The following is a 27,663-nucleotide window of genomic DNA, read 5'->3' as shown; positions in this document are numbered from 1 at the left end:
CATAGAGAGTGATAGGTCATAGGGTGATAGGTCATAGAGGGTGATAGGTCATAGGGGGTGACCAGTGAGGGATGATCTACCTAACGGGCTCCGCCCTTAGCCGCTATTCCACCGCTATGGACTGACGGGCTCCGTCCTTGGCTACCATGGCTCTGTCATGGATTGACAGGCTCCACCCTTGATCTTCATTGTTGTGTACATATGTTCATTTACTAATTTTCATGTGAAAACAATGATCTTACACATGTGTAGGATGAACGCGGTGGGAAAAAAACGAAAATTAAAAAGTCGTCAAAATTATATTGAATTGGATCTCTAATGAAAGAGGACGAAATTTTAAGACTACCCATGCTTTATGTTTCGTCTAACGATTTACGGTTTGTGAGATAAAGCATTTTAAATGATTTGGGTGAATTTTCTTATTTAATGTAAGAGAGAGAAAATATAATAAAATGAATGGTCCAAAATCGTTCTCGTGTTCTTTTTTATTTGTGAGTTCTCAAATAACCCTTCCTATATATATATAGATATATAGATATATAGATACATGATATGATAAGAAAACAAATCAAGAAGTCGGCAATAATTAATCTTCATTACCATCATATCGCGTAGGCCTATGTGATAATAACACTAATAAAAACTAACTTATGTTTAACTTGGTGTAACTTTGGTATGTTGATAACTATACAAAAATAATAATCGGGCATGTTAAATCAGATGAGATTTAACTTTGAAATTTGAAAAGTGGATCCATGGACATGTATACAACAACAAGGATCACAAAATATAGTTAAACAAACAACACAGATATATGCACATATACATACAACATACTGATACTCTGAAATTATACATATAGATATTGTTATTATCATAACGCTACCGCGATTGCAGGTTAATTTCCTCTATTTATATTTCTTCTTTCAACCCCAATTATTGTAATCATTTCTATATCTAACCCTAAAATTGGATATTCTACCTCTACAAACAAACAAATTGATACATAATTATCGATTTTGCTTCAATTTCCGTATTCTAGGGTTTCGCATCGCAGATTTTCGACTTCTTTTTCCGGTGATCTTTTGAAGCTACGTTTCCGCCGCTCCAGATCTGAATTCTAATTCAATTTCAACATGTTTTGGCGTATGACCGGCTTGTCCACCACTTCTCCGGTAAATCATTTCCTATGCTACATACATATATACATGTGATATATTATGTATATATGTATATATTTTGAACAGCAATAATATATATAAAATATTATATGTGTGTATATACATCAATCCTGCTTAAAGTTAGTTATATCTAGATCCTGGTTTCGATTACTTTCTATTTTAGCTAATTATTAGTTTGTTTCTTGATTTCTAAGGAAAATGGGTGGAAAAATGTTGATATGAAATTAGAGCTCACTTTGGGGTTTGTTGTTTTCCAGATAGTTTGGGGAAGGGGAGTATCTTTTTCTTTTTCTTTTTTTAACCCTGGTGATTAGTGACAATAAGTGGATTTCTTTTTATAACTGATGACATTGAATTCAGTTAAATAAGAGGTTTATGAGGTGGATGTCATTATTAAGATACAACGTTGATAAAGTTCCTAAGGTGTAAAACATCTAAAGTTGAGACATCTTAACGAGTCCAGAGGAAGTGTATGGTGCAACATGTGACGTCCTAGTTATCCGTTCTAAACAAGGCCAAGTGGTTCATGAAGTTGTTTTTGCTTTTTGCAAGTTGTGCTTAAGAAATACAGCCTTCCATTTAGGTTGTTGCTTTACTGATTGACACTAAAATGATAAGTAAAATGTTGAGCTGGTGAGCGAAGTTGATTCTAAAGTTTAGGCCATACACTTGAACAGGAATATATGTGATTAGATAGTGACGCGAACCTGTTTTCCTTATCTTTATTAGTTTAACTTCCAGTCAAAACAGATTGGATTATTGTGATACAATATGGACATACAGGTACGGGGTACCATAGATGCTAGACATGTGCATGATTAATAGCTTTGGGATTGAATTCGTGATGTGACTGGTGTATTTGTTGGATTTCCTTGAATCATACTGATTAATCTGTTTTGTGTAATTAGTACTTGGTTTACATGCGTGGGTTCTTTGCTTATGTAGTTTTTTTTTTATTGTCAAAAATGTTGGAAAAGTCATATGATTTGATTGTTTCTAAGGAAAGGTAATCGGAAAAATAAGTATATGATTGCCACATTATGTTTATTGTGATTCGGATCATTAATTAGTGATAGGATTCCAATATCAATTGTTCTGCTTGTAAAAGGTCTATGAGATTTTACTGACTTTTAATTATCCCAGGTGGAGACAATTATGGACAAGGAAAATTTTACACTAGATGAGCTTTTAGACGAGGATGAAATAATCCAAGAATGCAAAGCTCTTAATAACCGGCTCATCAATTTGTAAGTCAAAAAACTTAAACCTCAAATTTTATTTTCTAGCATCGAGTGGGCACTCGTGTCATGACACTTATGTAATGGTTCATATTCTTAATTGTATTAGTAACTTCTTGTGATGTTTAAAAATCGAGTGCCAACTTGTGGGCTCATGACACTTATGATCTACGTAGTGGAGGCCTAAATGGATCGTAAAATTACATTGCTATACTTGTGAACAAATAGAACTAAAATGTTAGTCATGTGTTGTTATGATGGAAATACTTCTCTTTTGTGTCTTATCTCATATAATCACCATCCTCATGCTCAAATAAGGTGGAAGGCCTTTTCTATGTTAAAAGAGTAAAATGTGACCCCTGCTTAATTTCTGAGTCTTTGGTTATTTGATAATGGTTAATTGAAGAGGTGGGGGATACTGACGCCTAGGAGGTCAATTCTAGTGGCTCTCACTAGTTGATGGAGTTGGAGGGACACCAAATGTATAGGTGGCTCAAACACTTTTAAATGGGGATAAATAAACTGATTTTGTGTTTGATGGATGTATTACTTAAAAAGGAATGGCAAACTCACCTCTCACATTTGTATCAGTTGGGAATTGAGCTAACCATTATTTGGTTGATGGGGCACCTAGGGTTACCTTGGATACAGCTGGCCAAAGGCCTGTTCATAGTAATCTTGTAGTCAATAACTTGATCTTGGGGCTTTTTTTGGTCATATTCATAGCATCTCTCGAGTTTCTAACATATAGAATGTGCGTTTACTGTCAATTGCAGTTTGAGGGAGAGGACTCAGGTTGAACAACTTGTTCGGTATATAGTGGAAGAACCTCCCGAAGATGCAGAGAAGGCGAGAACATTTAAGTAGGTTTTTGTGGGCCATTTTTTTCAGCAACTTGTTCGGTATATTAGTGGACTGGGATCCACCTATTATATCTACTTAAGAGAATTAACTATCAGATAATGAGTATTATTATGTTCTAGGTTTCCTTTTATCGCTTGTGAGATCTTTACTTGTGAAGTTGATATCATTCTCAAAGCCTTGGTTGAGGATGAGGAGGTATGTAATCAATAGATCTCTTTCTTTTGGGTTATTGAGTTAAGAAATCAAAAATGTTCTCCAGGTTTTTTAACTGTTATTGCTTTGAGAAATAAGTTGTTCTTATGGCATTGCAGTTGATGAACCTGCTTTTCTCGTTTCTTGAACCAGAACACCCTCATAGTGCTCTACTGGCTGGCTATTTCAGTAAAGTAAGTTCACCCAGTCGTGCCTTTGAGTTTTCATATGGCTATATAATCTATTATTTTGCCCGAATGACTACTTCATCTATTATGATTTTATGTCCCTGCCTCATCTACATGTTATATTTAAGATCACTTGATCGAATCTTTTTATTCTATAGGTCGTTATATGCCTTTTGCTGCGAAAGACAGTTCCCTTAATGAACTATATTCAAGTAAGTTAGCTATTACGGAGTAATATGTAAAAACCTTGTACTTTACCAACTTTAAATATTATAGAAATGTAAACTTTATAATAATATTTAATTTTCACTCAAATATCTGAGTTGTCTATTCTTTGTGCTCAGGCTCATCAGGATATCATGAAAAAACTGGTTGACTTGATAGGAATTACATCCATCATGGAGGTGAGCTCTCTTCGCAATACTATTTTTCTACCACTATATCTGCATCTGCATCCCATCTAATTCTTATTGTTGGGTACAGGTTCTTATTCGTCTGATAGGTGCTGATGAACATCTTTACACCAGCTATGTAGATTCAATGCAATGGCTAGAAGATACAGATGTGTTGGAGATGATTGTTGATAAGTTCAGTTCCACGGTAAGTTATACAGAGTGTTTATATTCATTGCATGTCTTGGCATCAACTCCAGTATTTATTTTTTTGGAACGGCAGACTCTAGTATCTTTTCTATTGGTTGACGACTGAAATTCTGAGAAGTTCTATCCAGTTGGCTATGTGTAGGCTGTAAGGATTTTTTGTACCATGTCTTTAGTACATTAGAATTACCGAAATAGGTTTTGAAGATATTTTGTACTGCTGAAACATCAATTTTCACGTCTAAGCTAGAGGTGAATCAATTGGTTTATAAAACAATTTGTCATTTGGTGCTAGTAAATCGATGACTAGGCTGAAGTGGGTAGATGTATCATGTATGGAAACAATTTGGACATGCTCCTCCCGCAGATTGATGACGAGTCATCGGAGTGCAGACCTAGGGTTCGAGCAAGACACATAAAATACAGAAACATATGAATACCAATTTGACAATACTCAACTGAACTTCTCTTTTTTGGTTACAATCTTCAACAAAAGAAAACATCATGGCAACTTCGATTATCTCAAATATGGATTCAAGTATTACCAAACTTTTCTGCCCAATTTTCACATGGCTTATTATGCTCAATTTTGCTGGAGTCGACTTCGACATAGGAAATAGCCCTGCCCTTCATCAACATTTATCCACCAAGGAGTCAAAAACTAAATTTTCCGTTACATGTATGAAGTTCTCCCAAACTCTCTGAAGAATGAACGAAGTCCCTTTTTATTTCATGTTTTCATTACAAGAATATCTCAGATTACTAAGAGAATATTCTTGTGATAGATTATTTGACGCCTATTCTGCAATTTATGTTGAAACCATATTTTTCTTGGCTTCTGAATGTAGCAAATGTTGGCTGTCTCTTACAACAGTTTCATGTTTAATCTTCTCGCCAATTTGAAGGTTTAAACTAATTTAAAATTACAACTGAAATGTTGAAGGATTGTCCTGAAGTGCATGCCAACGCAGCAGAAGCGCTTTGTGCTATAACAAGATACGCCCCCCCAGGACTGGCTGCAAAAATATCCAGCCCAAGGTTAGCATTTGAATTTCTATTTGTCAGGAGTTTGCATCTTAAAATGTATATGTCTCGTATGTTAATACAGTAACATTCACTTGATTTTGCAGTTTCATAGCAAGATTATTTCGCCATGCTTTGGAGGAGTCACGGCCAAAATCAGTTTTAGTTCATTCATTGTCTGTATGCATATCGTTGTTGGATCCTAAGAGGCAAACATCAGGGACATATTACATTTACAACCGACAGTCAAGTCATGGATCTGTAGTAACAGCCAAACCTGAGACTGTGGAAGGCATGTTGGAGAGCCTAGGTATTGTCATATTGTCGGTATTATTGTATATCATTATATATATATATATTTTTATGATGTTGGCTTTGGCAAAAGTTTATTGCCGCATTTGGTATTATGCATGGTTTTCTCACACGATGTTCAATTATATAGTATAAACTAGTCTTTTGTGAGGTATGAACTAACATATTGAGTAATTTCCTTTGACTTTTTCAGGTAACCTGTTAAAGCTCTTGGATGTTTCAGCAGAAGGAAATGTTCTATTTACAACTTATGGCAAGTTGCAGCCACCTCTTGGGAAAAATCGCCTAAAGGTCGTCTTTTTTCTATAATATGGGTAGTAGTAATTACGATTCGCTCGCTTTGTGATTGATTATGTATATGATGCAGCGCCTAGTTAGTGTTTGAAATATATTTTTGCTAATTAACATTTGCAAATTTCAGATTATTGAATTCATTTCAGTCCTAATGAGTGTTAGTAGCGAAGCTGCTGAGAAGGAGTTGATCCGCCTTGGTGCCTTAAAACGTATTCTGGAATTATTTTTTGAGTAAGTTCCTCTCCACTTGTCATCTACACAAATTCGGTGTCAGAGATATGAATATATTTTCCAATCTAACTTTGTTTCAATGACTTCAGGTATCCATACAATAACTTCATTCATCACCACATTGAGCAAATAATAGATTCTTGCCTTGAAAGCAAGAATGTTTCACTCATTCAGCATATTCTTGAAGATTGTCAGCTTGTGAAGAAAATTCTTGATGCTGAAAAAATCGGTGCATTGGTCGCTGATCCAAACAATGTAATACCCAGCTTTTTTAAATCATGATGATTATTTTTTTCGATCAGTGTTCCTGAAGCTTGAAGGAAATATTGCTTGTGCATAATTTTAATCAAATTCAGTGACTTTTGCAGCCAACAGTCCCTGCTGAAGGAAGAACCCCACCAAGGATAGGAAATGTTGGGCACATGACACGTATATCAAACAAACTTATTGAACAGGGGGCTAATATTAGCTATATACAGTCATTTTTGCAGGTTCGCTCATTTCTTTGTGGTTTGGTTGGCACTTGTCTTTTCATACTGTGATTTATTCTCTTTGAAGTATTTTTAAACATCCGGTGATACATTGAGATAGTAGTCTTGGTCTAGTTCTTTATGAAGGGTTTGACTAGGATAATGTTCAAAAAGGAAAGAGGTTAAATGAGTAATGGGTAGAGAGTTGCAAACTGTAGTTTTAATGACTTTTTAAATCTTTTTGTTCAAAAAGTTATATTCTTATTGGAATAATAAGAATTACGTAATCATATTTAAACGTTAATTATTGATTTGTCACAAATAATCTATTAACATTTTTGGGTAGAAAACATTTCAGCTCGGTGCAGCTGCTGCCGACAAATATCCAATCTGTCCATCTTTTCACCTTTACACATGTTTACTTAATAATTCGAAGGATTACATGGTAGTTAGATTATTTCAATAAATTAGTTGGTGCCTGGCCAATTTATATTCGTCTTACTCTTATGTATCTTCTGAATTGGCTGAAGTTTTTTTTCCTTGAAGTGATCAAAAACCTAAATATAATCTGATTGAGTCTACCTGTACTCTGTATTACTTGTCTACTTTGCCTTTTGCCTTGTACAATCTGATGACTTGTTACCTTTTGACAGGGTGATAGTGAATGGGTAGACTGGCATACAGATGTACTTACTAAACGTAATGCACTTGAAAATGTCTACCAGTGGGCATGCGGGTGAGGGTTCTATTATCGATTTCTTATTTTGTTTTACATCATGTTGACATGGGTTTTTGGCCCATTGTGTTTATTTAAATTACATATTGAGATGTTATTGCTGCGGTAATCTGTCAGGGAATTATAATGATTCTGACAAGGTTCTGCATCTACCTATCATATGTTATATCTAATATGAGTTTATTAAGAGAAATATGCAGGTTTATTGCATGTCAGTGTATTATTTAAATGTGGTGGCTGTTCGATTGATTGTTGTATTTCTATTTAACTAAATCAACAGGAGACCTACCACACTTCATGATCGCGGTAGAGATAGTGATGATGACGATTACCAAGATAGAGACTATGACGTGGCAGCTTTAGCCAATAATCTAAGCCAGGCATTCCGATACGGTATCTATGAAAATGATGACAATGATGAGGTATACCGCATATTAGTCATGTTATTTATCTCTGTCTCCCTTTGTTTATTTGTTTTTTCTTATTTTACACAAAGTTGACTATTGTATAGTTGTGATACACGCACACACATAGATAGGCATAGCTTCAATTAAAATCTTTTCAACCACGAGTGCTTATAATAGGGTTCTTAGGTCTACTGCTTTTATTGTTCATATTGAATTAAACGTTATTAGTTCGACTGCTGTTTTCTGAAACACTTCTTTCTTATATACTGTCTGTTGTGTCCAGGCTCATGGTTCACTGGAAAGAGATGATGAGGTATGTGTATCGCCAAGTTATGTTAGTGTTTGGCATGATTTCGTTACTGACAAATTTCTTTTTATAACTTAATACCTACAAAAAAATAAATAAAAATCAATGGATGTCAATCACTGTCATCTATTTTGCACTATGTTCTTGAGTTCTATTTTAAAAGAAAAGAATTGAAATGATAGGATGAGAAGAGAAGAGATATGATCCTTCCAAATTATCCCAAATATGGGAGGAAGATTTTTAAAACAAAAACAACTAAAGAATCTTTTCAAATCATATCACTTCATTTTCTTTCCATCATTAAAAAAAACTCAACTATAATATAAATCATCCAGATTCTATTCTTTTCTTACCTTAAAAAAACTTAAGAACACATTTTTAGTGTGATGGATTGCTAACTGAAGGCTATATTTAGAGTATTGTTATGTCAAAAATGACTTGCACGACTCCCTTTTTTGTTAGTTTTGTTATGTTATCTACAGAAGTTGTAGCTCTCATTCACAATGAATTTTTTCGCAGGATGTCTACTTTGATGATGAATCTGCCGAAGTGGTGATATCTTCGCTTCGACTTGGAGATGACCAAGAAAGGTAATTCAATTATTTCATCATACCTCTGGTCTAGCGACTGTTTGACAAATGTTCCAAATTGACGATCTTTTGGCCTTCAATTCAAAAAGCTTTCAAAATAGCCTGTCTGGATGACATAAACTAACATCTTAGCATGAATTAATGGTTGCTCTGTGGGATTTTGTTTTAGTGGGTCGCTTTTCACGAACTCAAACTGGTTTGCTTTTGAGGAGGAGAGGGAGGTTCATGAGCAATCTACCAGCGCCGTAGCTTCACCCTCACCCATCAACGAGGGTACTACTGGTGGTAATGATGGTGGTGACGATGAGGTTACTTCCAGTGAAAATATTGAAACCTTGGTTGATTCTGCAACATCAGAAATCCCTGAGTCAGATACTGTTCCAGAGGATACTACTATCGGGAAGTCGACTGATGAGTCAAGACCAAGTGAAGGTGATAAGCCTGAATGGATTGAATGGAGAGAATCAGCCGAACCATCCACCGAACCATCGGTTATGACAACCGAGTCTGCTGAAACATCTCAGGCTGCAACCGATAGTCTTCCAAATGGTATTCTTGTAGCGAATCCACCGGCTGATATTGCCGATGATGTTCCAAACAAAGAGGAGGTTCCTCCCCTTTCTGCCACCGACATATCGGAGCCGGATGACCACCATGGCGTGGAAACTGATATTTCCACCTCGGCCTTATCAGAGCCAAAGGACGCTAGTGGCAGCAAAAAGGATGTTGGAGTAAGCCCACCAGAGTAATACTGGCAAGATTGAAGATCGGTTTAGTTCAGTTTTTTAAAGCTGTAGCATTGTGCTCATAGGACAGGCAAAATGCGACTTTCTTGTGTATTTCAGATTAATCATGTACATTATTGATGGGGCATACAGTTGGAAATAGGGATAATGATTCTTTCTCCCTCCAATTGGATTACAGTTTGTCACTCTGGTGATGCGTAAATGGTTTGCCAATGGAGGGATGCTCATTTGAAGATTGTTATAAAATGGTTGTATGTTTAAAAAGTCATGTGCTCCATCGACTTTTAATGTCTAAAGTTTTATTAGTAAATGAGAAGAATAAGATAATTTCATTGATTGGACAAAATATTGATGAAACCCTTTTATTTTAATGTTTCGCCGGATGGCAATGATTTTGTAGTTAGATCAGTTTAACCAGCTGCTCATTTGGTCAAAAGAAAAGATGCAGTTTGTTATGTGTAGACCAAGTCTCAAAAGTTGAGCACCTTTACGGCTCATTAATGACTAGTGATTTAACGGGACCTTCATGGCTTATGACTTCCTGATTGGAAAGGCGTGCTTGTGTCATACAAATCGGCCAATACAACCGATTACTTGGACTAAAAAACAGTCAACATCATTTATTTAGGTCAACTTTGGTCAAACTCGGTCATATCGGTTAAGAATCATTTATTTAGGTCAACTTTGGTCAAACTCGGTCATATCGGTTAAGAATCAGTCGGATTTGGTGAATCAGTTGTATCAGGTTGGGTCAACAAAAGTAAAAAAAAAAAATTATTTGAACAGCTTGGACATTTTATTTTATTTAATAAAAGTGTTACTTGATAAATGTTATTGAAGAATTATGTTAATGTTTCTTGTCAATTACATTTAAGTTTAAAGTTTTTTTTATATATTTTTATTTTGCATTGCATATAATTTTTAAAATTCTTATTTTAAAAAATAAAAACTCAATCCGATTTTTGATCTGATTTTTAAAAAATCCTAACTCCTCCCCTCGCCGATCTAACTTCCCGAGTTTTAAACCTTGCTTGTGGGTCATAAATTTTACAACAATTCAGCAGACAAGTTATTGAGTTGTTACCTGACCAACTTTTATGTAAACCTAGAGCTGACCAACTTTTAGGGGACTAGGAGTCGTGAGGTTGATTTTATCAACCCTCCCAAAATCATCCAATAACAGCCATCCAACTTATTTTAATTTTTCAACCCTCCCAATCAACCATTTTTACTGGCATCTATTAAATTTTTAACCCTTCAAAAATTATCCAATCACAAACACATACACTCTCTCTCATTCCTCTCTCTTGGTCCCCACACCCTTCTCTCTCTAACCATGTGGTCTCTCTCCTTTTTTATGAGCACCGGGTTCCGAAACCTCCAAACAAGCCGCCCAACCATAAAATTAATAGGTATCAAGCCATAAAATCAACAACTCTATGACCACTCCTTATGCCCTTATGGAGGCGAAAAAAAAAAAAAAACTTCCAAAGTACTAAACAAAACGATTTATTCTTAATCATGCATTTATAACTGAAAAATGTTCGGTTTGTCTCAAAAAAAAAATATGCATCTTACAAATTGTACATACACCATCCTTGTTCTTTGGATCGCAGAACTCTTCACCAAAAGCTGTCGACTGGTCTATATCATAAGACACAGATGAATTGACAACTACATCTTTATAATCCAAAATTTGAATTTAGCACTAGCAATAACAGAACGTAGGCTGAAGCAACACGACCATGAGCTGATAGCATTGAGAAAGCAATGAGAAGATACAAAAATATAACAAAACAAACAACAATTCATTCATCGCCTACTCCAGAGAGCATCCTATGACTTATTGGACATGGAGTATAAACTACTCATAAACTTGATATTCAATTATGATATGAAGGTAAAGAATTACATAATTCAATCAGTATAGAACATCTCAAGTGATAACTGTTGCATGTTTTACAGGACAATCGATTGCCATACATAAGAATCCTGTGTAAATGAAGCTAATGTACATGGCCATTTAAGAAACTAGCAACCAACCGCTTGCTAACCAAACACCATAACTAATGACAAACTAGCTCTGTAAGAAACACCACAAGTACACTCAGATCTGAAGTTACTAATGAGTTGAGCGTCTCAGAGACCTACAAAATATTAATGGTAACAGTTTCTGGCATAGTTAAGCTTTCTCATCGGAATTAGTGGCAGCATCACCCTCTACACTACGCCTCTTCTTCTTTCCTTCCCCATGTCTTGATCTCCTTGGTGCCTCATCTTCACTTTCACTTTCCCCATTTTTGAAAGTATTTTCACCACCAGGTTGAGCCTCATCATCAGGCCTGCCAATGTCCTGGCCCATGGACTGAGAACCACCACCGCCACTATATCTATCATTACCACCTACTGCTGCCTGATCCCTCTTAGTTCGACTATTCTGAGAACTTTGTAGCTGCTGCTGCTGCTGATGCAAGAAAGGCGGCCTTCCACCTCTTACTGCTAATCCACTACCCATGAATGGGCCACGCCCAGGTCCTGGACCCATCATCATCCCAAATCCACCCCCGGGAAAATTTCCATGCTGGTGGGGCCCAGGGCGGCCATTAAACATCATATTAGAGAATGGCGGCCGTTGAAAATCGCCTGGGAATCTAGGCCCGAATGGACGAAAACCACGAGGCCCCATGTTCATAAGATCGGGGACAGGAAACCCGTCTGGTCCAACCCCTCCATAAGGAAATCCATCAGGCCCCATCATGTTCATGAGAGGGGGGAAGCCCCTCATTCCAGGTATAGGGCGGGGTCCTAAGGGCATATGAGGAGGCCATAACATCCCTCTGCCTCTTCCTCTACCACCTTGTGCAGCCATGCCGAAACCCTGGTCAAAACCATCCTCATCTTCCTCACTTTCTTCTTCCTCCTCCTCTTCATTGTCCTCAAATGGGACAATATCAGGATTCTCGGTTGCATTCTCAGGATTAACTCCTTTTGCTTTCTCCTCTTCTCTCTTTGCTTCTGCTGCAAGTGATATTGCCTATAAAGATAAGATGTAAATACTAAACACATCAATCTCCTTATCATTAAGATTTCCATCATTTGTCCAAATTCGCTCACTCTTGCAGCCTATAGTGTTATTTTTGCTTTACTACATGAACAGCTGGTTCACAACAAACATGTATGAAAGCAAACATCACGAGTTTATAGTTAAATGTTATCCATTCACTCAAGTGTTCTAAGGCTACTTATCATATATATACATATATCCTTACGAGAAGTATAAGGATTGGAAAGAAGAAACAAAGGTACCATGAGTTCGCTGTCGGGTTCAACATACAAAAGTGAAGCCAACTGTTCTCCAATAGAGGGCTCGAGTTCTTGACAATCTCTGCTTATCTACATCCATATAAGAGAAAACAGAAAAGAACAGTTAAACATACAAGATATTATATGCATTTAGTCATGCACACACAAACACACACAGATATAGTAAATTATGTGACATAAAAGCATCTCATCATTTTCATGTAAAAGATGATAAAGGGATCCTGGGTAACTGAAATAAAACTACCTAATACAGAAATGACTCAAAAATAAAATCCTTAAAGATCTGAGGTTTCAAATTCATAAAAAGTACCAAATATGTGACTTCATTTTTGGTCGGCAACTTTACTATTTTTGCTAGGCACTAATAATTAGATCAAACCAAATAGACCCCATTCACATAATATAACTAATTCAAGCATTGAAAGCTTTCAGTCAGACTGTTTATTATTGATCCACTCATTGTGATATAATCTATAGAATAAATTTGCTCACCGTTAATATAAAATGCCAAGAAGAAACATTACATAGAGAAATAAGAAACAAAAGAGACAATGACATAACAAGAAATGGTACCTTCACTGGCAAGTTTTCATTGTAAGGATTCCTCAGGTGTCGAGTTTTGTGGAAGGACAATTCACATAGCTGCAAAGTAGATACAAATTGAATTCAATTGTGTAACTCAGTGATGGGGATTATTCAATGACCATATTAATTACAAGTTCTATATAAAGCATACATTGCATATAATCTTTACCCCGAAAAAAACTTCATATGAAAATATAAAACAAAAAGATAGTAGATAGCCTGGTCCCTATAGGCCGTGGTCAACGAGAACTTATAATCAGGGACCAAAGATAATATAATATACCTCTAGCTCGGAGCTAGAAGTTTAAACAGGTGGGGTGATATATCAATGATTAACTTCTACGTTAACAATAAATAATTTTTTTAAAAAAAAACATAGAAAATATACCAAAAGGGTCACATGATAATCATAAACCTATTGTAGTATTGTTAAAGGGTCAAAGAAGTGTTACCTTCAGCCATCTGACACAGAAATTCCGTCCGTAATGTGCAGTCCCATGTTCATACTTCCAATTGCCTCCACCAACTGAGCCACCAGTTTTAGAAGTCATCCTTGCACATCCCTGCAAAATGTAAGAAATTCTTCTTCAACTTAAAATATGACACAAACACGGTTTGAAAAAGCTCATACTTCCAAACTTGAGAAATTACACCAGTTTTTCGTGTCAATAGTGTTTTCTAACCCACCTGAAAATGCCTCGTCCTATTGACTGAAAAAATCAAAATAACATTGTCCACAGAATCAAAAGCCTCGTTAAGTTTAGCCTCATTACTTCTTTGGGTGGCCCATACTCCTTGTTGCACTGATAACTCAAAATTTTCACGGTTGCAACTTTTCACAATGAAATACCTGGTGTTTCAAGTTTACAGTACAAAAAGAGAAGTTAGCAACAAAAAGCTAAACAGAAGCAACTGAATATAAGAACAAATGAAGGGAGTGGGAACTCTATTGATAGTGATAAAGAAGCAGTAACAAATTTAACCAACATCTAGAAACATGAAGCATCATCCCTTCTCCATTATAAATAACTAGGACTCGTCAAGCTTGAGTTGAAGCAAAAAGTCAACTCACTTCTATAAAGAACACAATACTACAAAGCATAGTATCATGGGAATGCGAATTATGCAAGCTGAGATTTCACAAATGCAGGTCAAAATTCAAAATCAAATATAGAAATGTAGCATTTTTTCATGAAATTGATTTAAGTCAGAGCCCAATGTGAATCTCAAAACAGTTTAATTAAATATAGATGCCATTTCCAAAATTACAAAAGGTAACAACAATTTTGATTTTCTTGTCTGGGTCCTCAAAATGAGTTCTCACAACGAAGAGTGAGAAGAAAACATGTGAACACATCACGATACCCAGGTAACAATTTCACTTTGAAATGTAGTATTAAAAATAATGAAGCTTCAACAAGCCATAACTACCTATTTGCTCATAGCCATCATCTCAGATTGTTAATGCTTTTGTTTTAGGTCGGAAAGGTTTGCCTTGTCATTACGCCAAAGTGTTGGACATTTGAAATACATCAAAGTACCAAACACTTCCAAAACTATAAAACTGCCTAAGATATAAATTTTCATGATACCGAGGGGGGGGGGGGGTTAATTCGTTTAGTTGCGAAATGAAGGACACTCCTCACATCTTAAAACCGTTGCTACATGTTCATTATCATCTGAAACCACTTAAATCTATTTACAGCAATGATTTCTAATACGTAAACATCTTTGTAAACCACCTTCACACAAAGTTTTTCCTTAAACCCTAGAATGTTGCTAACAATGATATTAACACTCAAGGCATATACTAGACTAGATCCCGCACCCATTTATGGCATTCCTTGAGAATTATTTGTTGGTGTCAAAGCATACTCCTTCCACAATGTTTCTGATAGAAAAACATTGATTACAAGAGCATCTGACAGCTTGTACGCAATGGAGCAAACTACTCATCCTATGTGGGGAGGAAAAAACTACTTACGTTGCATCCTCAATGTCTAAACCTTGTGCTTTATGCAAGTTAATAGGACGTCAGCATCATTCCTGGTTTAATAAGCTAAGCCGTTACTTTCGGTGAAAATGTTTTGAACTTATGTAACAGTTAATGGCACTCTAAAGTCTCTGCGGATCTGTTTTCAGATAGTTTGATTTTTGTAACTTCACACCTGATCTTTATTTTGGACTAGGCCATTAAAAGGTTTACAATCAAATACATTAGAGATTTTATCTACTTATCACCTAATTCTGCAACATAAGATTCACATATAATATATAATAAAGCGACTTAGTTGAAGTCCTAAGAAAAAAAATAAGCAATATCTTTATAGGAGTAATTAATAAAAACCAAGAAAGAGTAGTGTCACATATCCCATTCTTTAACTAAAAACATAATAAATGCTTCAGATACTTGTCCTTACAAGTATACAACTTCAGCAACATCGGCATTTTCAGTATAAAGATAACCTGATTCATCTTGTGATGCCTATGATGCCACAAATAAAACATGGTGTTCTTCATCAACTGCTTAATTTCAGTGACATCCTCATGCATATTGCTTAAGCAACATCACTATTGAAAAACAATGTAAGCCATTTATAATGCACTACATCAACTGCTAATATGAATTTATCTCAATGTCATATAAAAGCCAGAAGCAATGAATACGAAAAGGTACAATATCCAATTACAATAGTGTGTATAAAATCAAAAACTGAAATGTATGGAAATTGGTTCTCTTATTATGGGTAGCGGAAGTAATTAATTACAACTAAACACAATATGACGCAACTGTATATCTCAAACGACATCCACATTCAGGGTACACGCAATAATTAACAAGGTCTGAATTAAATCTTAGATCTCCTTAACGCACCTTGATGTTCCTTGAGGCAGAGGTATCGAAGTTCTATTAGCTTGGTTTTGTTGGCCATTTGACTGTGCTTGAGTACCTAACTGGCCAACTTGTTGTTGTGATTGTGCACCCTGTTGCTGCTGCTGTGGCGATGATGGTGGCACAGGTTGCAATGAAGCGGGATCCGTGGTAGGAGGTTTAGCAACTTGAGTTGGATCAATGTTACCTTGTGGAAATTGAAATTTATCAGGTTGCTGAGAGTTGTTGGCATTCCTGTTCTGGTAAAACCTATTAGAATTGGCATAACTGAAGGAAGTTAATTGTTGAATCTTTTGAAGTACTTCTTCCACTGAAGGAGGGGGTCCTGGGAGCTTTGCATGCCTATACCGACAATCAGGACCATTCGGACAAAATCCCAACTTGTACCTGCATTTTCAGGTTAGGCATCAATATAACTTCCTGATCATGTTGTAAACAATAAACACACACTTACACAGTTACGAAATGTGCAGACCGAAAATTATATCATCTACAGAACCCGAGTGACAACTTACGTCATTGAGGAAAATCCTGATTCTTTAATAGTATAAGCACTATTCAGATTAGGTCTCTCATTAAATCAATTAACCTAAACACAAATCTATACGAACCTCTTATAACTTACGCGGGCCGAACTTGAAGTTTGTTACACATAAAGGTAAGTTTGAAAGTTGTAGACATACATTAGCAAAACTATATATATATATATATATAGTTTTTGCCCTAAACACATATTCACAATCTTATATACAAAACCCTAGAAATCAACTAAAAATAAAATCCAATGAAAATATGATATAAAAAAACAAATAGAAAAAGAAAAGGAAAAGAAAAGAGAACATACATATTGCACTCTTTGATATCTTCATTGGTATGTTTATAAACACAGTCTTGTTCGCGGCACTCTCCGTACAATCTAAAAAACCTGCAAATGGGCATCCTTGATTTATCATATTGATGAAGAAACCCACACGCTTCACCTTTCATACACAAGCTCCGAAGCCAGTGACGGCAGACTGTTTGCCGGTAGCTTCTTCTGCCGGAGAAATTGTTGTTGTTGTTGGTGGTGGTGGAATTAGGGTCGGTGGGGGCGGAGGGAGGGGCGGCGGAGGAGGAGTAAGGCGTGGAAGATGGCGGGCCATTGTCGGTGGGTTGGTGGTGGATGACGGGGACGGATGCGGTGGGTTGTGTTGGTGCGGCGTCTAAACCGCCTTCGAAGTCGAAGCTTAGACCTCCTTCTCCGTCTTCCATGGTTTTTTTTTTTTATGTGTGTGTGTGTGTGTTCACTTTGTGATGGATCCTATTATATCATGTTAATATTAGGCTAATTAATACAATCACTATCATTTTTTACAATATTAATAGGTTTTTTTCTCATATAGGGTATTTAAAATATGTATTTGACATTTTATTTTGAATCAACTCTCTAGTACGGACCCGGTTAAAACACGTATATTACAGTCGAATCATGACATGAATTTTCCAGCAAAATTCACATATAAAAAAAAATTAAAAAATAGCTCCTATGAATTTAATTTATGGTTTGTGAGGAGAACATCATATAACTAGATGATGTTAACATTATATAAGTTTTCCTCATATACTTAACGTAAACCAAATTTGTAGAACAAATTTATAATTTTGGTCTCCTACTTTATATGAAAACACATACAATGTTAGATGCTTCTGAAAACATATAAGTTATTCTCATATACTAAATACTAAACACATAACATTGGCCGGTCCTAACAATGCTCTTCGTGAACTCATCGTAAACTCGTCCATGGGGACGTTAGTGTTACGACCCTCGTCGAGAGGATTTTCGTCCGCCTTTTTTGAAATTTTGAAACCTATAGACGAGAAAGAGAGTAGAGAAATGGGGCCAGAGGGAGAGAAAATGAGAGAAATTGAGATTGTTCTTGGAGAAAGAGGTGAGTAAAAGACCTTATTGTAAGTGGTAGACAATATATGTCATGTCATGTATATGTTAGTTTGAGTATCTTGTGATCCAAACATGAAATCTAAAATAAAAAAAAATCCAAAACATATTGTTTACATAACAACTACATCAATACAAAACATAACAACACTAAGAGTGGATAGTGCGTTTGCTTATTTTTTTTCCAGGTTACCACTAGGGCGGCTATTCCTTCCCATTTGCAAAAAATGCTTGTGTATCCCCCCCCCCCCCTCCCCTTCCTTCACGCCCCCCCACCCACACACCTTTTTAAATGCATGTAAGTGTCAAATAATTAAATAAGGAAATTGGTATGATGGTCCTTAATTTGCTATCCACTCATGTAGTGCCTAATATGCGATGTGTATGGTGGTGCCTATTATATACTTAGGCTATCCGGAGTAAGGCGGATGTGAATCCGACGTCGTCCCAGAAAACCACAGAACGCCATCAAACATGGCCCCGAGGGGCGTTTTAAGCCAAAAAATGAGAATGCACGAGATAAAATGAACACCCTTTCCTTTCTTATTTATCTTGCCAAAAATTGAAGTTGCAACTTTTTCTTTATTTAATTTGAAGAGACTAGGGACTATTGCTTTTTGCCAGCTTTTTATTTGTAAACAAGTCTTTTGTTTTTTTTTATGCTTTAAAACAAACTACCTCACTTCAGGATTTTACAGGAGCTTCCTCCCATGTGATGTGGCGTGACATGACAAAAGATGCCCCCATGGGAGGAAGCCTCGATCCGGCTAGTCTTACTTCCTGCCTATGGCATACCGTCTATTTTTAGGGGACAAGTCGTTAACTAGATTCTTCAAACTCGAATTAAAATTCATTCAAAGATCGATATAACTTAGGTGTTATAATGTTGGAATTTAAAATCCTTGGTAATGGTTTTCTTTTCTTAATTAAAAAAGTTGATACATTTAGTTATTAGTTCAATAATTAAATGGTAACACTTATAACTTTAATACTACGTATAAACGACAATGGTTTTAAGATGAAGAATTATGTGTTGTGTGGGAGGAATTATTTTATCGAGCATTGGTATATATTGGTATGTGGAGGGGTGGTTGTTGTAGGTATAATCCTTTTGTCTTATGTGGATATATTCAAACACTAGTTGCATATGATCAATATTTATTAGCAAGATCTATAAAATTGTATTCACATGACATGTGCAACCAAGGGAGGTCTAGAGGATGTGTAAACCCGATTTTCGGTCGGGACATAAATTTTAAGAGGGCTTAAATTTTTGAAATTTTTTTAATATATATTATATATAAAATATATAATATGTTAAAAGAGTGTTAAGGTTATCGTTTATAAAGTAACTACTATGTTATGTAATTTTAAAATTATGATGTTATTATGCATATATAATTTTTTGTCATAATGTTAGTTATCGTTTATAAAAAAAGTTATTTATATGTTTGAATTTAGTTAAAATGAAGGGCATAATATTCTTTGCTCGACCGGAGTATTAAAATTTTCGGGGCCACCACTGTGTGCAACTCAGCTCTGTATAGTATTGCTAGAAACGTAGACAATGCAAGCAATTGGAACAATTTCAAGTCAAAGTTTATTCAAATCTTTATTAGAAATTTAAGTTTGAACTTCATTAGATAATACAATCGTTAATCCATATACAAATTGCATAATTATTATTTATAAAAACGAACATATAAACATCGTTTTCTCTTATATCGTTTCCTAACTCATTCTTTTAAATATTTACAAATGAACGATAGTCAATTACACACCTTTAATATTTTACTTTCTCAATCTACTCGTTACAACTAAATCTGTATATGTTATGAATTCAAGATATCCATGTCTTCATATCTATGATATATATTTAGGACATCACCAATGATTTTGTTCAGTAATTGGTATATATGTAAAATGTATTTTTAATATGACTTATCAACATTGATCTTTCCAAAAGAACCGTCAAAACAATGATAGATTTAAACTTTATCAAGACGAAATTTGTCTTTCTAACATTAATTTGTTATTATTATTTTAATAGTAAAACAAAAACTCTTTACCAACATGAAAAGACGAATAAAAAAAAGTACTAAATAAAGATATCATAATCTTGGATGCATATATAACAAAGTAACACCATCAAATATCTCAGTCAGATTATAAATCCATTAAAAAAATCTCCATTAACTAATCATCAATCTAATATACAAACCATTTTTTCCTTCCATCCCTTTGCGTATGGAATAGAAGTGTCATATGTATGAAAAGTCAACCACTACTTCCTCTCTTTCTACTACTCTCTCATCTTTTTTTTTTCTTTCCAAACCCTAAATAATCTATCATATCACTTTCCAAACTAATTTCTAGCTAGCTACATGTAAACCAAAAAGAAAAAAAGACAATTAAGCCCATATTATCAACTTCATTTTCAAAACCTTCACATCCATTTGATGCAAAAACCACACACACACACACATACAAACTAGCTTATTGGTCTCAAACCAAGACATTAATAATATTCTTCATATATATATATATACATACTTAGTTAGTTATTGATTAGTAGCTATATATATAGAGAGAGAGAGAATGGAGAACAATAATTTTCATGGTGATTTAGCAGACATTTTTCGACCAGGAAGCGTTAACTCATCGATAGATCCAGGTGGGGTTTCAGTAGATCATTGGCAATACTTTGATCATGATAATCAAGAAATTACACATCCTCATCAAAAGTCAAACCTTTATGATGATGACGATGATGATCATGAGGGTTTTGGTCAACCCTGCTTTACAAGTCTTTTATCAGATCCATTAATAGCACCACATCAAGGAACTTCATCATCATCAACTCCTCCTCCATGCTTCTTTGGAACAACAACAGCAAGTAATGATTTAGTAGCAGATGAACAACAACCATCTTCAACGACAACAAGAATACCATCATTAAGATTCGATGATCATCATCAGCATCGTCACCAGAAGACTACCGTCAACGTTAACCATAATAATCAAAATATATTTTCAAAGATGTTACAAATTTCACCAAATGCTACAAAGTCATCAACAAATAATAATGAAATGAATATGATCATTACATCTTCTACTACTTCTAATTCTTCTTCTTCTACTACTTCCGCAACAAAACGTGGGTTGATGGAAGCTTCTACCACCTTACAGATCTCGTCACAGCGAAATCCAGGCATCAAGAGAAGGTAAAACTTTTATATTTTATTATCTATATCTATATAATACAACTAGATACACCTTAGCTTATTAGCTTAGCTTGCATATATATGTATATTATTATATAAATTAATTATATATATTTCTTATTGGAAACTGCTTCCATGATTTAATTAATTACTAATACGTTCATCATATGCATGTTGCTTCATAACTGAGATACTTCTATGCAATTTTTTACTTGTTTTTACAACTTCTATGATTTATATTTTAATCATCCTAAATATATAATTAGCTAGTAACAATAATAATGACTATATATTATATATAAGATCAAAATGTATATAATCCCTCATGTTCATGATGCATTTTATGTGGAAAGTTCAAATTTAAATACGTGTATATAATTACTAATTGTTAACCGGCCAAAATTACGATTAGTTTTTAAAGATATATATTAATTAAATTAAATAATTAGACTAACAGTTTTAATTAAATTATTTTTTTGTAGCTCAAAAGATTCTCTCGGATATATTTTATTTGTCGTATAATTTTTTGTGCATAATAATTGATTTATGTAATATAATTCATATCCTTCAAAATTAAATAATATGCTTTCAACAATTTTTTCATAAATAATTGTTGGAAAAATGATAGGTTTGATCACTCATCTACTCAACGGAGTATTTTATAATCCTTGCTTGAAAACATGAAAAGTTAAGGCACGCATGGTCTAATTTTTTAAAGTTTTTTACTGTTATGTATTATTTTGTTGATGGATTTATTTATATATAGTACCCTGGACTTGAAATATATATTTATATGATATCATTCCAATAAGAGAAAACCTTTTTAACGATCATAAACTATCTTCCTATCTTCCCAGCTATATATATATATATATCTATCTAAGAAGAAGATTATTGCCAACAATTGTCGATTTTAATCATAACTATTTGATGGTACACTACAAAAAAAAATTTCATTTGTTCACGCTTTTATTGGAGTGTGAACAAATTAAAAAATTTGTCACACTTTTTTGTGTGTAAAAATATATAGAAATAAAAGTGGGTGGAAATTTATTCACACTAAAAAGTGTGTAGAATTAAAAGTTTACACTTTTTAGTATGAACTTTTATAATTATTTTGTCACACCTTATTTGTCCACGCTACCTAAAAAGTTAGCGTGGACAAATGGGGTGTGACAAAATAATTATGAAAATTCACACTAAAAAGTGTGAACTTTTAATTATACACACTTTTTAGTGTGAAGAAATTTTCACCCACTTTTATTTCTATATATTTATACATACAAAAAAGCGTGACAAAATTTATAATTTGTTCACACTCCACTAAAAGTGTGGATAAATGAAATTTTTTTTAGTGGTATTTCCTAAACTTAATTGACTCGTTTATATCTAATCATATTAATCAATGAAAGTTAAAGATAATATATAACATATATACATTTGTATGTATATAAACTTACCTTTATATATTTAAGATCGAGATGAGATAATGATCAAACTATAGGCTTACGTACTGTTTTATTTTTCCATAAATAACGCAAAAGATTCTTTATAGTACATAATATTTATATTTATTTATTATGTTATAAAGTATTATATATACTTTTTCTGATTTTATATTTCATGATGATAACGGAATATTATTTTCAGTTGAATAGTATATATTGTGCTCTTTAACCCAATCTCATTTATCTACGTACAGTACGTTATATAAAAAACGATATAAATTGTGGGTATTTTAAGACAAATGTTAACTTTTTCTAATGTGTTAATTACATAATCATATATATAGTTTGCTTAGTGTTGATATTTGTAGTTTGCCATAGTATAAGATAATATGTGGTACATATAAACATGCATGTGCATCTCTCTTGTCATTTTTATTGTCTGGCTAGCTACCTTACTATCTTTAATTATTAATTTGTCTCAATATAATTGGTCATTCTTTACAAACATACATTAACTACTCAATTGTCTATTCTTAATTATCATATTTTTCAAGTTAGTTATATGTATTAATTACAAAAACAAAACTAGTATTTTATCATCAGAAAGTTTCACTAGTTGCACCTAAACATTTTTTGTTTGTAGACGCTTATTACATGTGTATATATATATATATATATATATTTGGGGAGTAATTAACATGAAAAACTAAGATATATCGTATTGTAGACACAATGCCGACGAGTATATAGTGTCATGGTGCCTTAGAAATCGAGTTTAGATTGATAATGTATACTCCGAATTCACAAGTAGAAATCACTAATTAACTCTGCCACTTAATTAATAGTTAATCAATAGGTTAGTCCTAATGGAACTAATTAAAATGATATGGCTTGATGTACCACGTCAAATACTTTCTGACTGGCTATATATTGCTTTTATATTTACTACTTTGAATACAAATAGTCAAAACGTTGTTGTCGAAACAATTAATGTCACTTTCTAGAGTGAAGAAAGTGTTACTTTTGATTTGACATTTATTTTAATAAACTTCTTAATTTTATTAATGACTAGTTGAATGTGTAATAATACAAAAGGGTATATACTAATCAGAGATTAGAACCGATTTAAAAAATTTATTTGATTACTTTTGGAAGGGAAAATCTTATATGTTGTAATAGTATTTCTGTTGCTCTCACATCATCTTCTTCAATTTGACACATGATGAAATAAATATTCAGCCGTCTCTTGAATAAGAGGTGCAACAGAAATTAAGTTAAATGATGTTAACCGTGTTTAAGTTAACTTGAGAAAAGGTAAAACAAAAAGTGGCCCTTTTTTAAAGGATCCAAATTATATATGCATCACATTTGTACATGAGAGAGAGTTCATATCATAAGTAAATAAGGCAAATATAGACAAAATTGATGGTGGGATTATTTGAAGTTGGATAGTTGTTAACATGTCTTATCAATGATTGAACATGAGATAACTGTCTCCAAACAGGACCACTACTACTATATGGAATGGAATTTTCGGTTTTCAATCAACCTTTTACTTTGCATTTTTAGTGGTCATAAATATTTATATTTCACTTGTTGTTCACGTTATTTTCCCCAAAATGTGGCATTTGCCAAAATTTTCACATATCCTTTGTCCGAATATTTTATTTTCTAACATAACATAAATATATACACATTGGAATTAATTATTGGAGTACTATATATAAGCAGCAGGCAATAGTTACTTGTCTCTTCATTTAATTACTTTTGGATAAGCTAGCTAGGAAATAACTAATAATGTATATAATTAATTGTGTTGTTATGGTTAATTAAACGTACGTTTTAATTCTGTACGTAGGAAGAGCCAGGCAAAGAAAGTAGTGTGCATACCGGCACCAGCACCTGCAAATAGTAGACCCACGGGAGAAGTTGTTCCTTCGGACCTATGGGCTTGGCGAAAGTATGGCCAAAAGCCTATCAAAGGCTCTCCTTACCCCAGGTATACATACACTCATAATAATTAATGATACTATAAAAGCTAATTAGCTTTTATAAAGAAGACTTATATATCTATATCTATACTATATTACAAAGCAGATCTCCCATGTTTACATCTTAAGTTTCAATATTTACTTTCTTAAAATGTCCATATATCAATTTTATATTTACCTAACACCCTTTCTCTCTCCTCAAATCTTAACCAATCATTTTTGTTCTCTCTCCTCCATAAATCATTTTTCCACCAATTCATTCAAAGTCTTTTATCTCATAAACCGTACATCGATTATTATAAAAATTATATAGGTGTTCTTAAAATTTAATGCTCTTTCATTAGAGATGTCATTCGATATACTTTTGACGAATTTTTAAATCCGAGGTGGAGCCCGTACGATTAAGGCATTTGGCTATCACACTCTATGACCTATCACCCCACCATCTCACCGCCGCAACGCGCGAATACTTGCTCTCGTATATCATAACCAACTTCAACTTATTTACAAGAAATTTCCTTCATGTTATATAAACAATAAGGTTGTAAATTTATGGATACACATTAATTTTTAATTTGTTTGTTTTATGTATTGATTGCTAATTAAAACTATCGAACATTAAATATGTGAAAGGACGTACTGATATGACTACCATTGTAATTAAGTATCTACCTAGCTCTTTTGAGTACTAATACTGTAGTACATATATAGAGATATCTATATCCATAAAAATGGATTAAAATTAGTATATTAGTTAATTTTGTTTTATTCAAGTTGACTTGAAAGAAAACTGATTGAAGAAATTTTAGGATTATTTAAATATAGGGGTTTGCTAAATACAGCCCTAAGGGTTGTGTTTAAGGTGCATAAATTGTTTGTATATTTACCATGAAAATCAGGGGACAGACTTTTAATATGGAAGATACAAATTTTTTTATGCACGTTAAATACACTTAAATCAGCTTTCAATCTTTTTTTTAAAAACTGAAGGCCTTTTTTTACCTTTGTTAGATCGATACTAGAAGTAACCTCCATACACCATCAAAGACAATATTGAAACCCAAAACCTGTGATAGACGATATTGAGAGTTAATTTTTAATTATATATTTGTTTTTACTTAAATCAACTTTCAATCTTTTTGACACATATATATACTACTACTAATTAATAGTAGTGTTATTCTATTATACTCACTTAGTCACTTAAGTACTTAAGTTATTAGTTTAATTTGCTAGTAGTTAGATAAGGGTAAAAACTTTTGCATGCATGCACCATATATAAATATTTGAGACAGTGGTATTATATATAGGTATTGCCACTTAATTAATAACTTATATGATGGATATGATTTTACATAATGTAGTCACATTAAATTTAAATGTTGTTCACGATATACGTACTGATAGCAATTTAATTAATTACTCTCTTAATTAAAATTTTGAACAATATATTAGTAATATTGTTATATATATATCATGATGAACCGAATGAAATTTCAGAGGCTACTATAGATGTAGCAGCTCAAAAGGATGCTCAGCAAGGAAACAAGTGGAAAGAAGTCGAACCGACCCTAACATGTTGGTTATCACCTACACTTCTGAACACAACCATCCCTGGCCCACCCAACGTAACGCTCTAGCCGGTTCCACTAGAACCCCACAACCCCCCAAGACCACCACCACAAACACCACTACAACCGAACAACCGCAACAAAAAGAAGAAATCATGGCAACAACTACAGTAGAAGATGAAATTAGAAATGGATCATCGGTGGTACTTCAAGTAGTAAAAGACGAGTTACAAGTATTTGAAGGAGCTTTCCCTCAAGGGTATAGGCCCGAATTGCCAGCAGGAGGAGGAGGAGGAGGAGGTGGTGGTGGTGACGATTTCTTTTCGGGTTTAGGAGAGATAGATGTTGATCCTATCAGCCTGTTGTTGAATCAAGGTTTCTTGGGTGGTGGTGATGATGAAGAAGCTCAAAATTTTAACAAAGATTTGGATCCTTTTGGTTGATATTATACACATACAATATATAACCCACAATTAATAATAATTAAGATTTGGCGGATTAATTAATTATTATTTTGTTTAAAGGAAATTTTATTCATTTGTTGTTTGGTGCTTGTATAATTGAGTAAAAATATATAATTTCTTTTTCATTTTGTTAGTTATTATTTCATTGCTTTATCTTATCATTTCTGGTTCTTAATTATTATGTAACAATATTTGGTTATACTTATTAATTGACATACAGTTCTTTACTAAATTTAGGCTCAACAATACTATTATTAATTGTACGTTTCTCTTCATATACGTAACTACTTTAATTCGATTAAAAAAAATCCATTATTTAAACTTATACTCCGTATTATAGGTGGATTTACCCTTATAAAGTCAATGCGTTCTTATGATTATGACCCGTTAGACTTACTAGGTTTGATATACAGTCAATTAATAATTAACAAGCTAGCAGTGTATGCATGCTTTGGTAATATATTGATGACTAATTGGCCATGTTTAATTAATAATACGAGCATAGTACCCGCGCGTTGCGACGAAATTTTATAACTAATTTTGTAGATGAACACATTGGTTACATAATGTGTTAAAAATATAGATTATGAAATTCTGTCGATTGTTTTAAAACCATATAGAAAGATCAATATTAATTAAATTAGAATCAAAGATCAGTTTATTTTTGTGGATTTAATTTATTTGTAAGGGTAATTTCGATAGTTAGGAATAGGATGAGTAAAATATAAAGTAAATATGAAGGGTAGTATGGAAATGAAAAAGATGCTTAATCTTAATTTCAATACCCTTTATAAAGGTTTATAGATTATAGATATGATTCTAAGTGTAAGCTGGCAGATGTTGTAT

At 33.7% G+C, this 27,663-nt stretch overlaps 3 protein-coding genes across 3 annotated transcripts; 2 read left to right on the top strand and 1 right to left on the bottom strand.

Moving 5' to 3' along the window:
* Positions 1-770: 770 nt before the first annotated feature.
* LOC122591223 (serine/threonine-protein phosphatase 6 regulatory subunit 3) lies at positions 771-9,724 on the top strand. The gene is made up of 20 exons (XM_043763451.1): positions 771-897; positions 1,043-1,175; positions 2,325-2,428; positions 3,196-3,282; positions 3,403-3,478; positions 3,595-3,669; positions 3,822-3,875; positions 4,008-4,067; positions 4,147-4,263; positions 5,206-5,300; positions 5,393-5,595; positions 5,791-5,888; positions 6,019-6,122; positions 6,212-6,377; positions 6,491-6,613; positions 7,246-7,328; positions 7,609-7,750; positions 8,019-8,048; positions 8,562-8,632; positions 8,802-9,724. Exons 2-20 carry the CDS (start codon positions 1,137-1,139, stop codon positions 9,379-9,381), a joined length of 2,307 nt encoding a protein of 768 aa, XP_043619386.1. The 5' UTR covers positions 771-897; positions 1,043-1,136; the 3' UTR covers positions 9,382-9,724.
* Positions 9,725-11,243: 1,519 nt separating this feature from the next.
* Positions 11,244-17,439, bottom strand: LOC122592725 (30-kDa cleavage and polyadenylation specificity factor 30). The gene is made up of 7 exons (XM_043765020.1): positions 17,025-17,439; positions 16,163-16,567; positions 13,975-14,137; positions 13,740-13,850; positions 13,276-13,344; positions 12,685-12,771; positions 11,244-12,412 (listed from the first exon to the last, which is right to left on the bottom strand). Exons 1-7 carry the CDS (start codon positions 17,429-17,431, stop codon positions 11,561-11,563), a joined length of 2,094 nt encoding a protein of 697 aa, XP_043620955.1. The 5' UTR covers positions 17,432-17,439; the 3' UTR covers positions 11,244-11,560.
* Positions 17,440-20,668: 3,229 nt separating this feature from the next.
* LOC122594005 (probable WRKY transcription factor 14) lies at positions 20,669-26,950 on the top strand. Its single transcript, XM_043766478.1, has 3 exons — positions 20,669-21,343; positions 24,650-24,790; positions 26,283-26,950. The coding sequence occupies exons 1-3, from the start codon at positions 20,718-20,720 to the stop codon at positions 26,794-26,796; spliced, it is 1,281 nt and encodes a 426-aa protein (XP_043622413.1). The 5' UTR covers positions 20,669-20,717; the 3' UTR covers positions 26,797-26,950.
* The last annotated feature ends 713 nt before the right edge of the window (positions 26,951-27,663 follow it).

Source organism: Erigeron canadensis, chromosome 3 (genome assembly GCF_010389155.1).
Source record: "Erigeron canadensis isolate Cc75 chromosome 3, C_canadensis_v1, whole genome shotgun sequence".
Classification (NCBI taxonomy): Eukaryota; Viridiplantae; Streptophyta; class Magnoliopsida; order Asterales; family Asteraceae; genus Erigeron; species Erigeron canadensis.
Note: the sequence above shows the minus strand (reverse complement) of the source record. Positions and strands in the feature narration are given on the sequence as shown.

What these genes read in the sequence shown, in the direction of transcription:
- LOC122591223 (XM_043763451.1), top strand. Translation starts at nt 1,137, where the DNA reads ATGTTTTGGCGTATGACCGGCTTGTCCACCACTTCTCCG. An exon ending in TTGGGAAAAATCGCCTAAAG is followed by an intron (nt 5,889 to 6,018) that starts GTCGTCTTTTTT and finishes TGCAAATTTCAG; the next exon opens with ATTATTGAATTCATTTCAGT. An exon ending in ATATACAGTCATTTTTGCAG is followed by an intron (nt 6,614 to 7,245) that starts GTTCGCTCATTT and finishes ACCTTTTGACAG; the next exon opens with GGTGATAGTGAATGGGTAGA.
- LOC122592725 (XM_043765020.1), bottom strand. Translation starts at nt 17,431, where the DNA reads ATGGAAGACGGAGAAGGAGGTCTAAGCTTCGACTTCGAAGGCGGTTTA. An exon ending in GATATCAAAGAGTGCAATAT is followed by an intron (nt 16,568 to 17,024) that starts GTATGTTCTCTT and finishes CTGAAAATGCAG; the next exon opens with GTACAAGTTGGGATTTTGTC. An exon ending in AACCCGACAGCGAACTCATG is followed by an intron (nt 12,413 to 12,684) that starts GTACCTTTGTTT and finishes TTATCTTTATAG; the next exon opens with GCAATATCACTTGCAGCAGA.
- LOC122594005 (XM_043766478.1), top strand. Translation starts at nt 20,718, where the DNA reads ATGGAGAACAATAATTTTCATGGTGATTTAGCAGACATTTTTCGACCA. An exon ending in AATCCAGGCATCAAGAGAAG is followed by an intron (nt 21,344 to 24,649) that starts GTAAAACTTTTA and finishes TTCTGTACGTAG; the next exon opens with GAAGAGCCAGGCAAAGAAAG. An exon ending in AAAGGCTCTCCTTACCCCAG is followed by an intron (nt 24,791 to 26,282) that starts GTATACATACAC and finishes ATGAAATTTCAG; the next exon opens with AGGCTACTATAGATGTAGCA.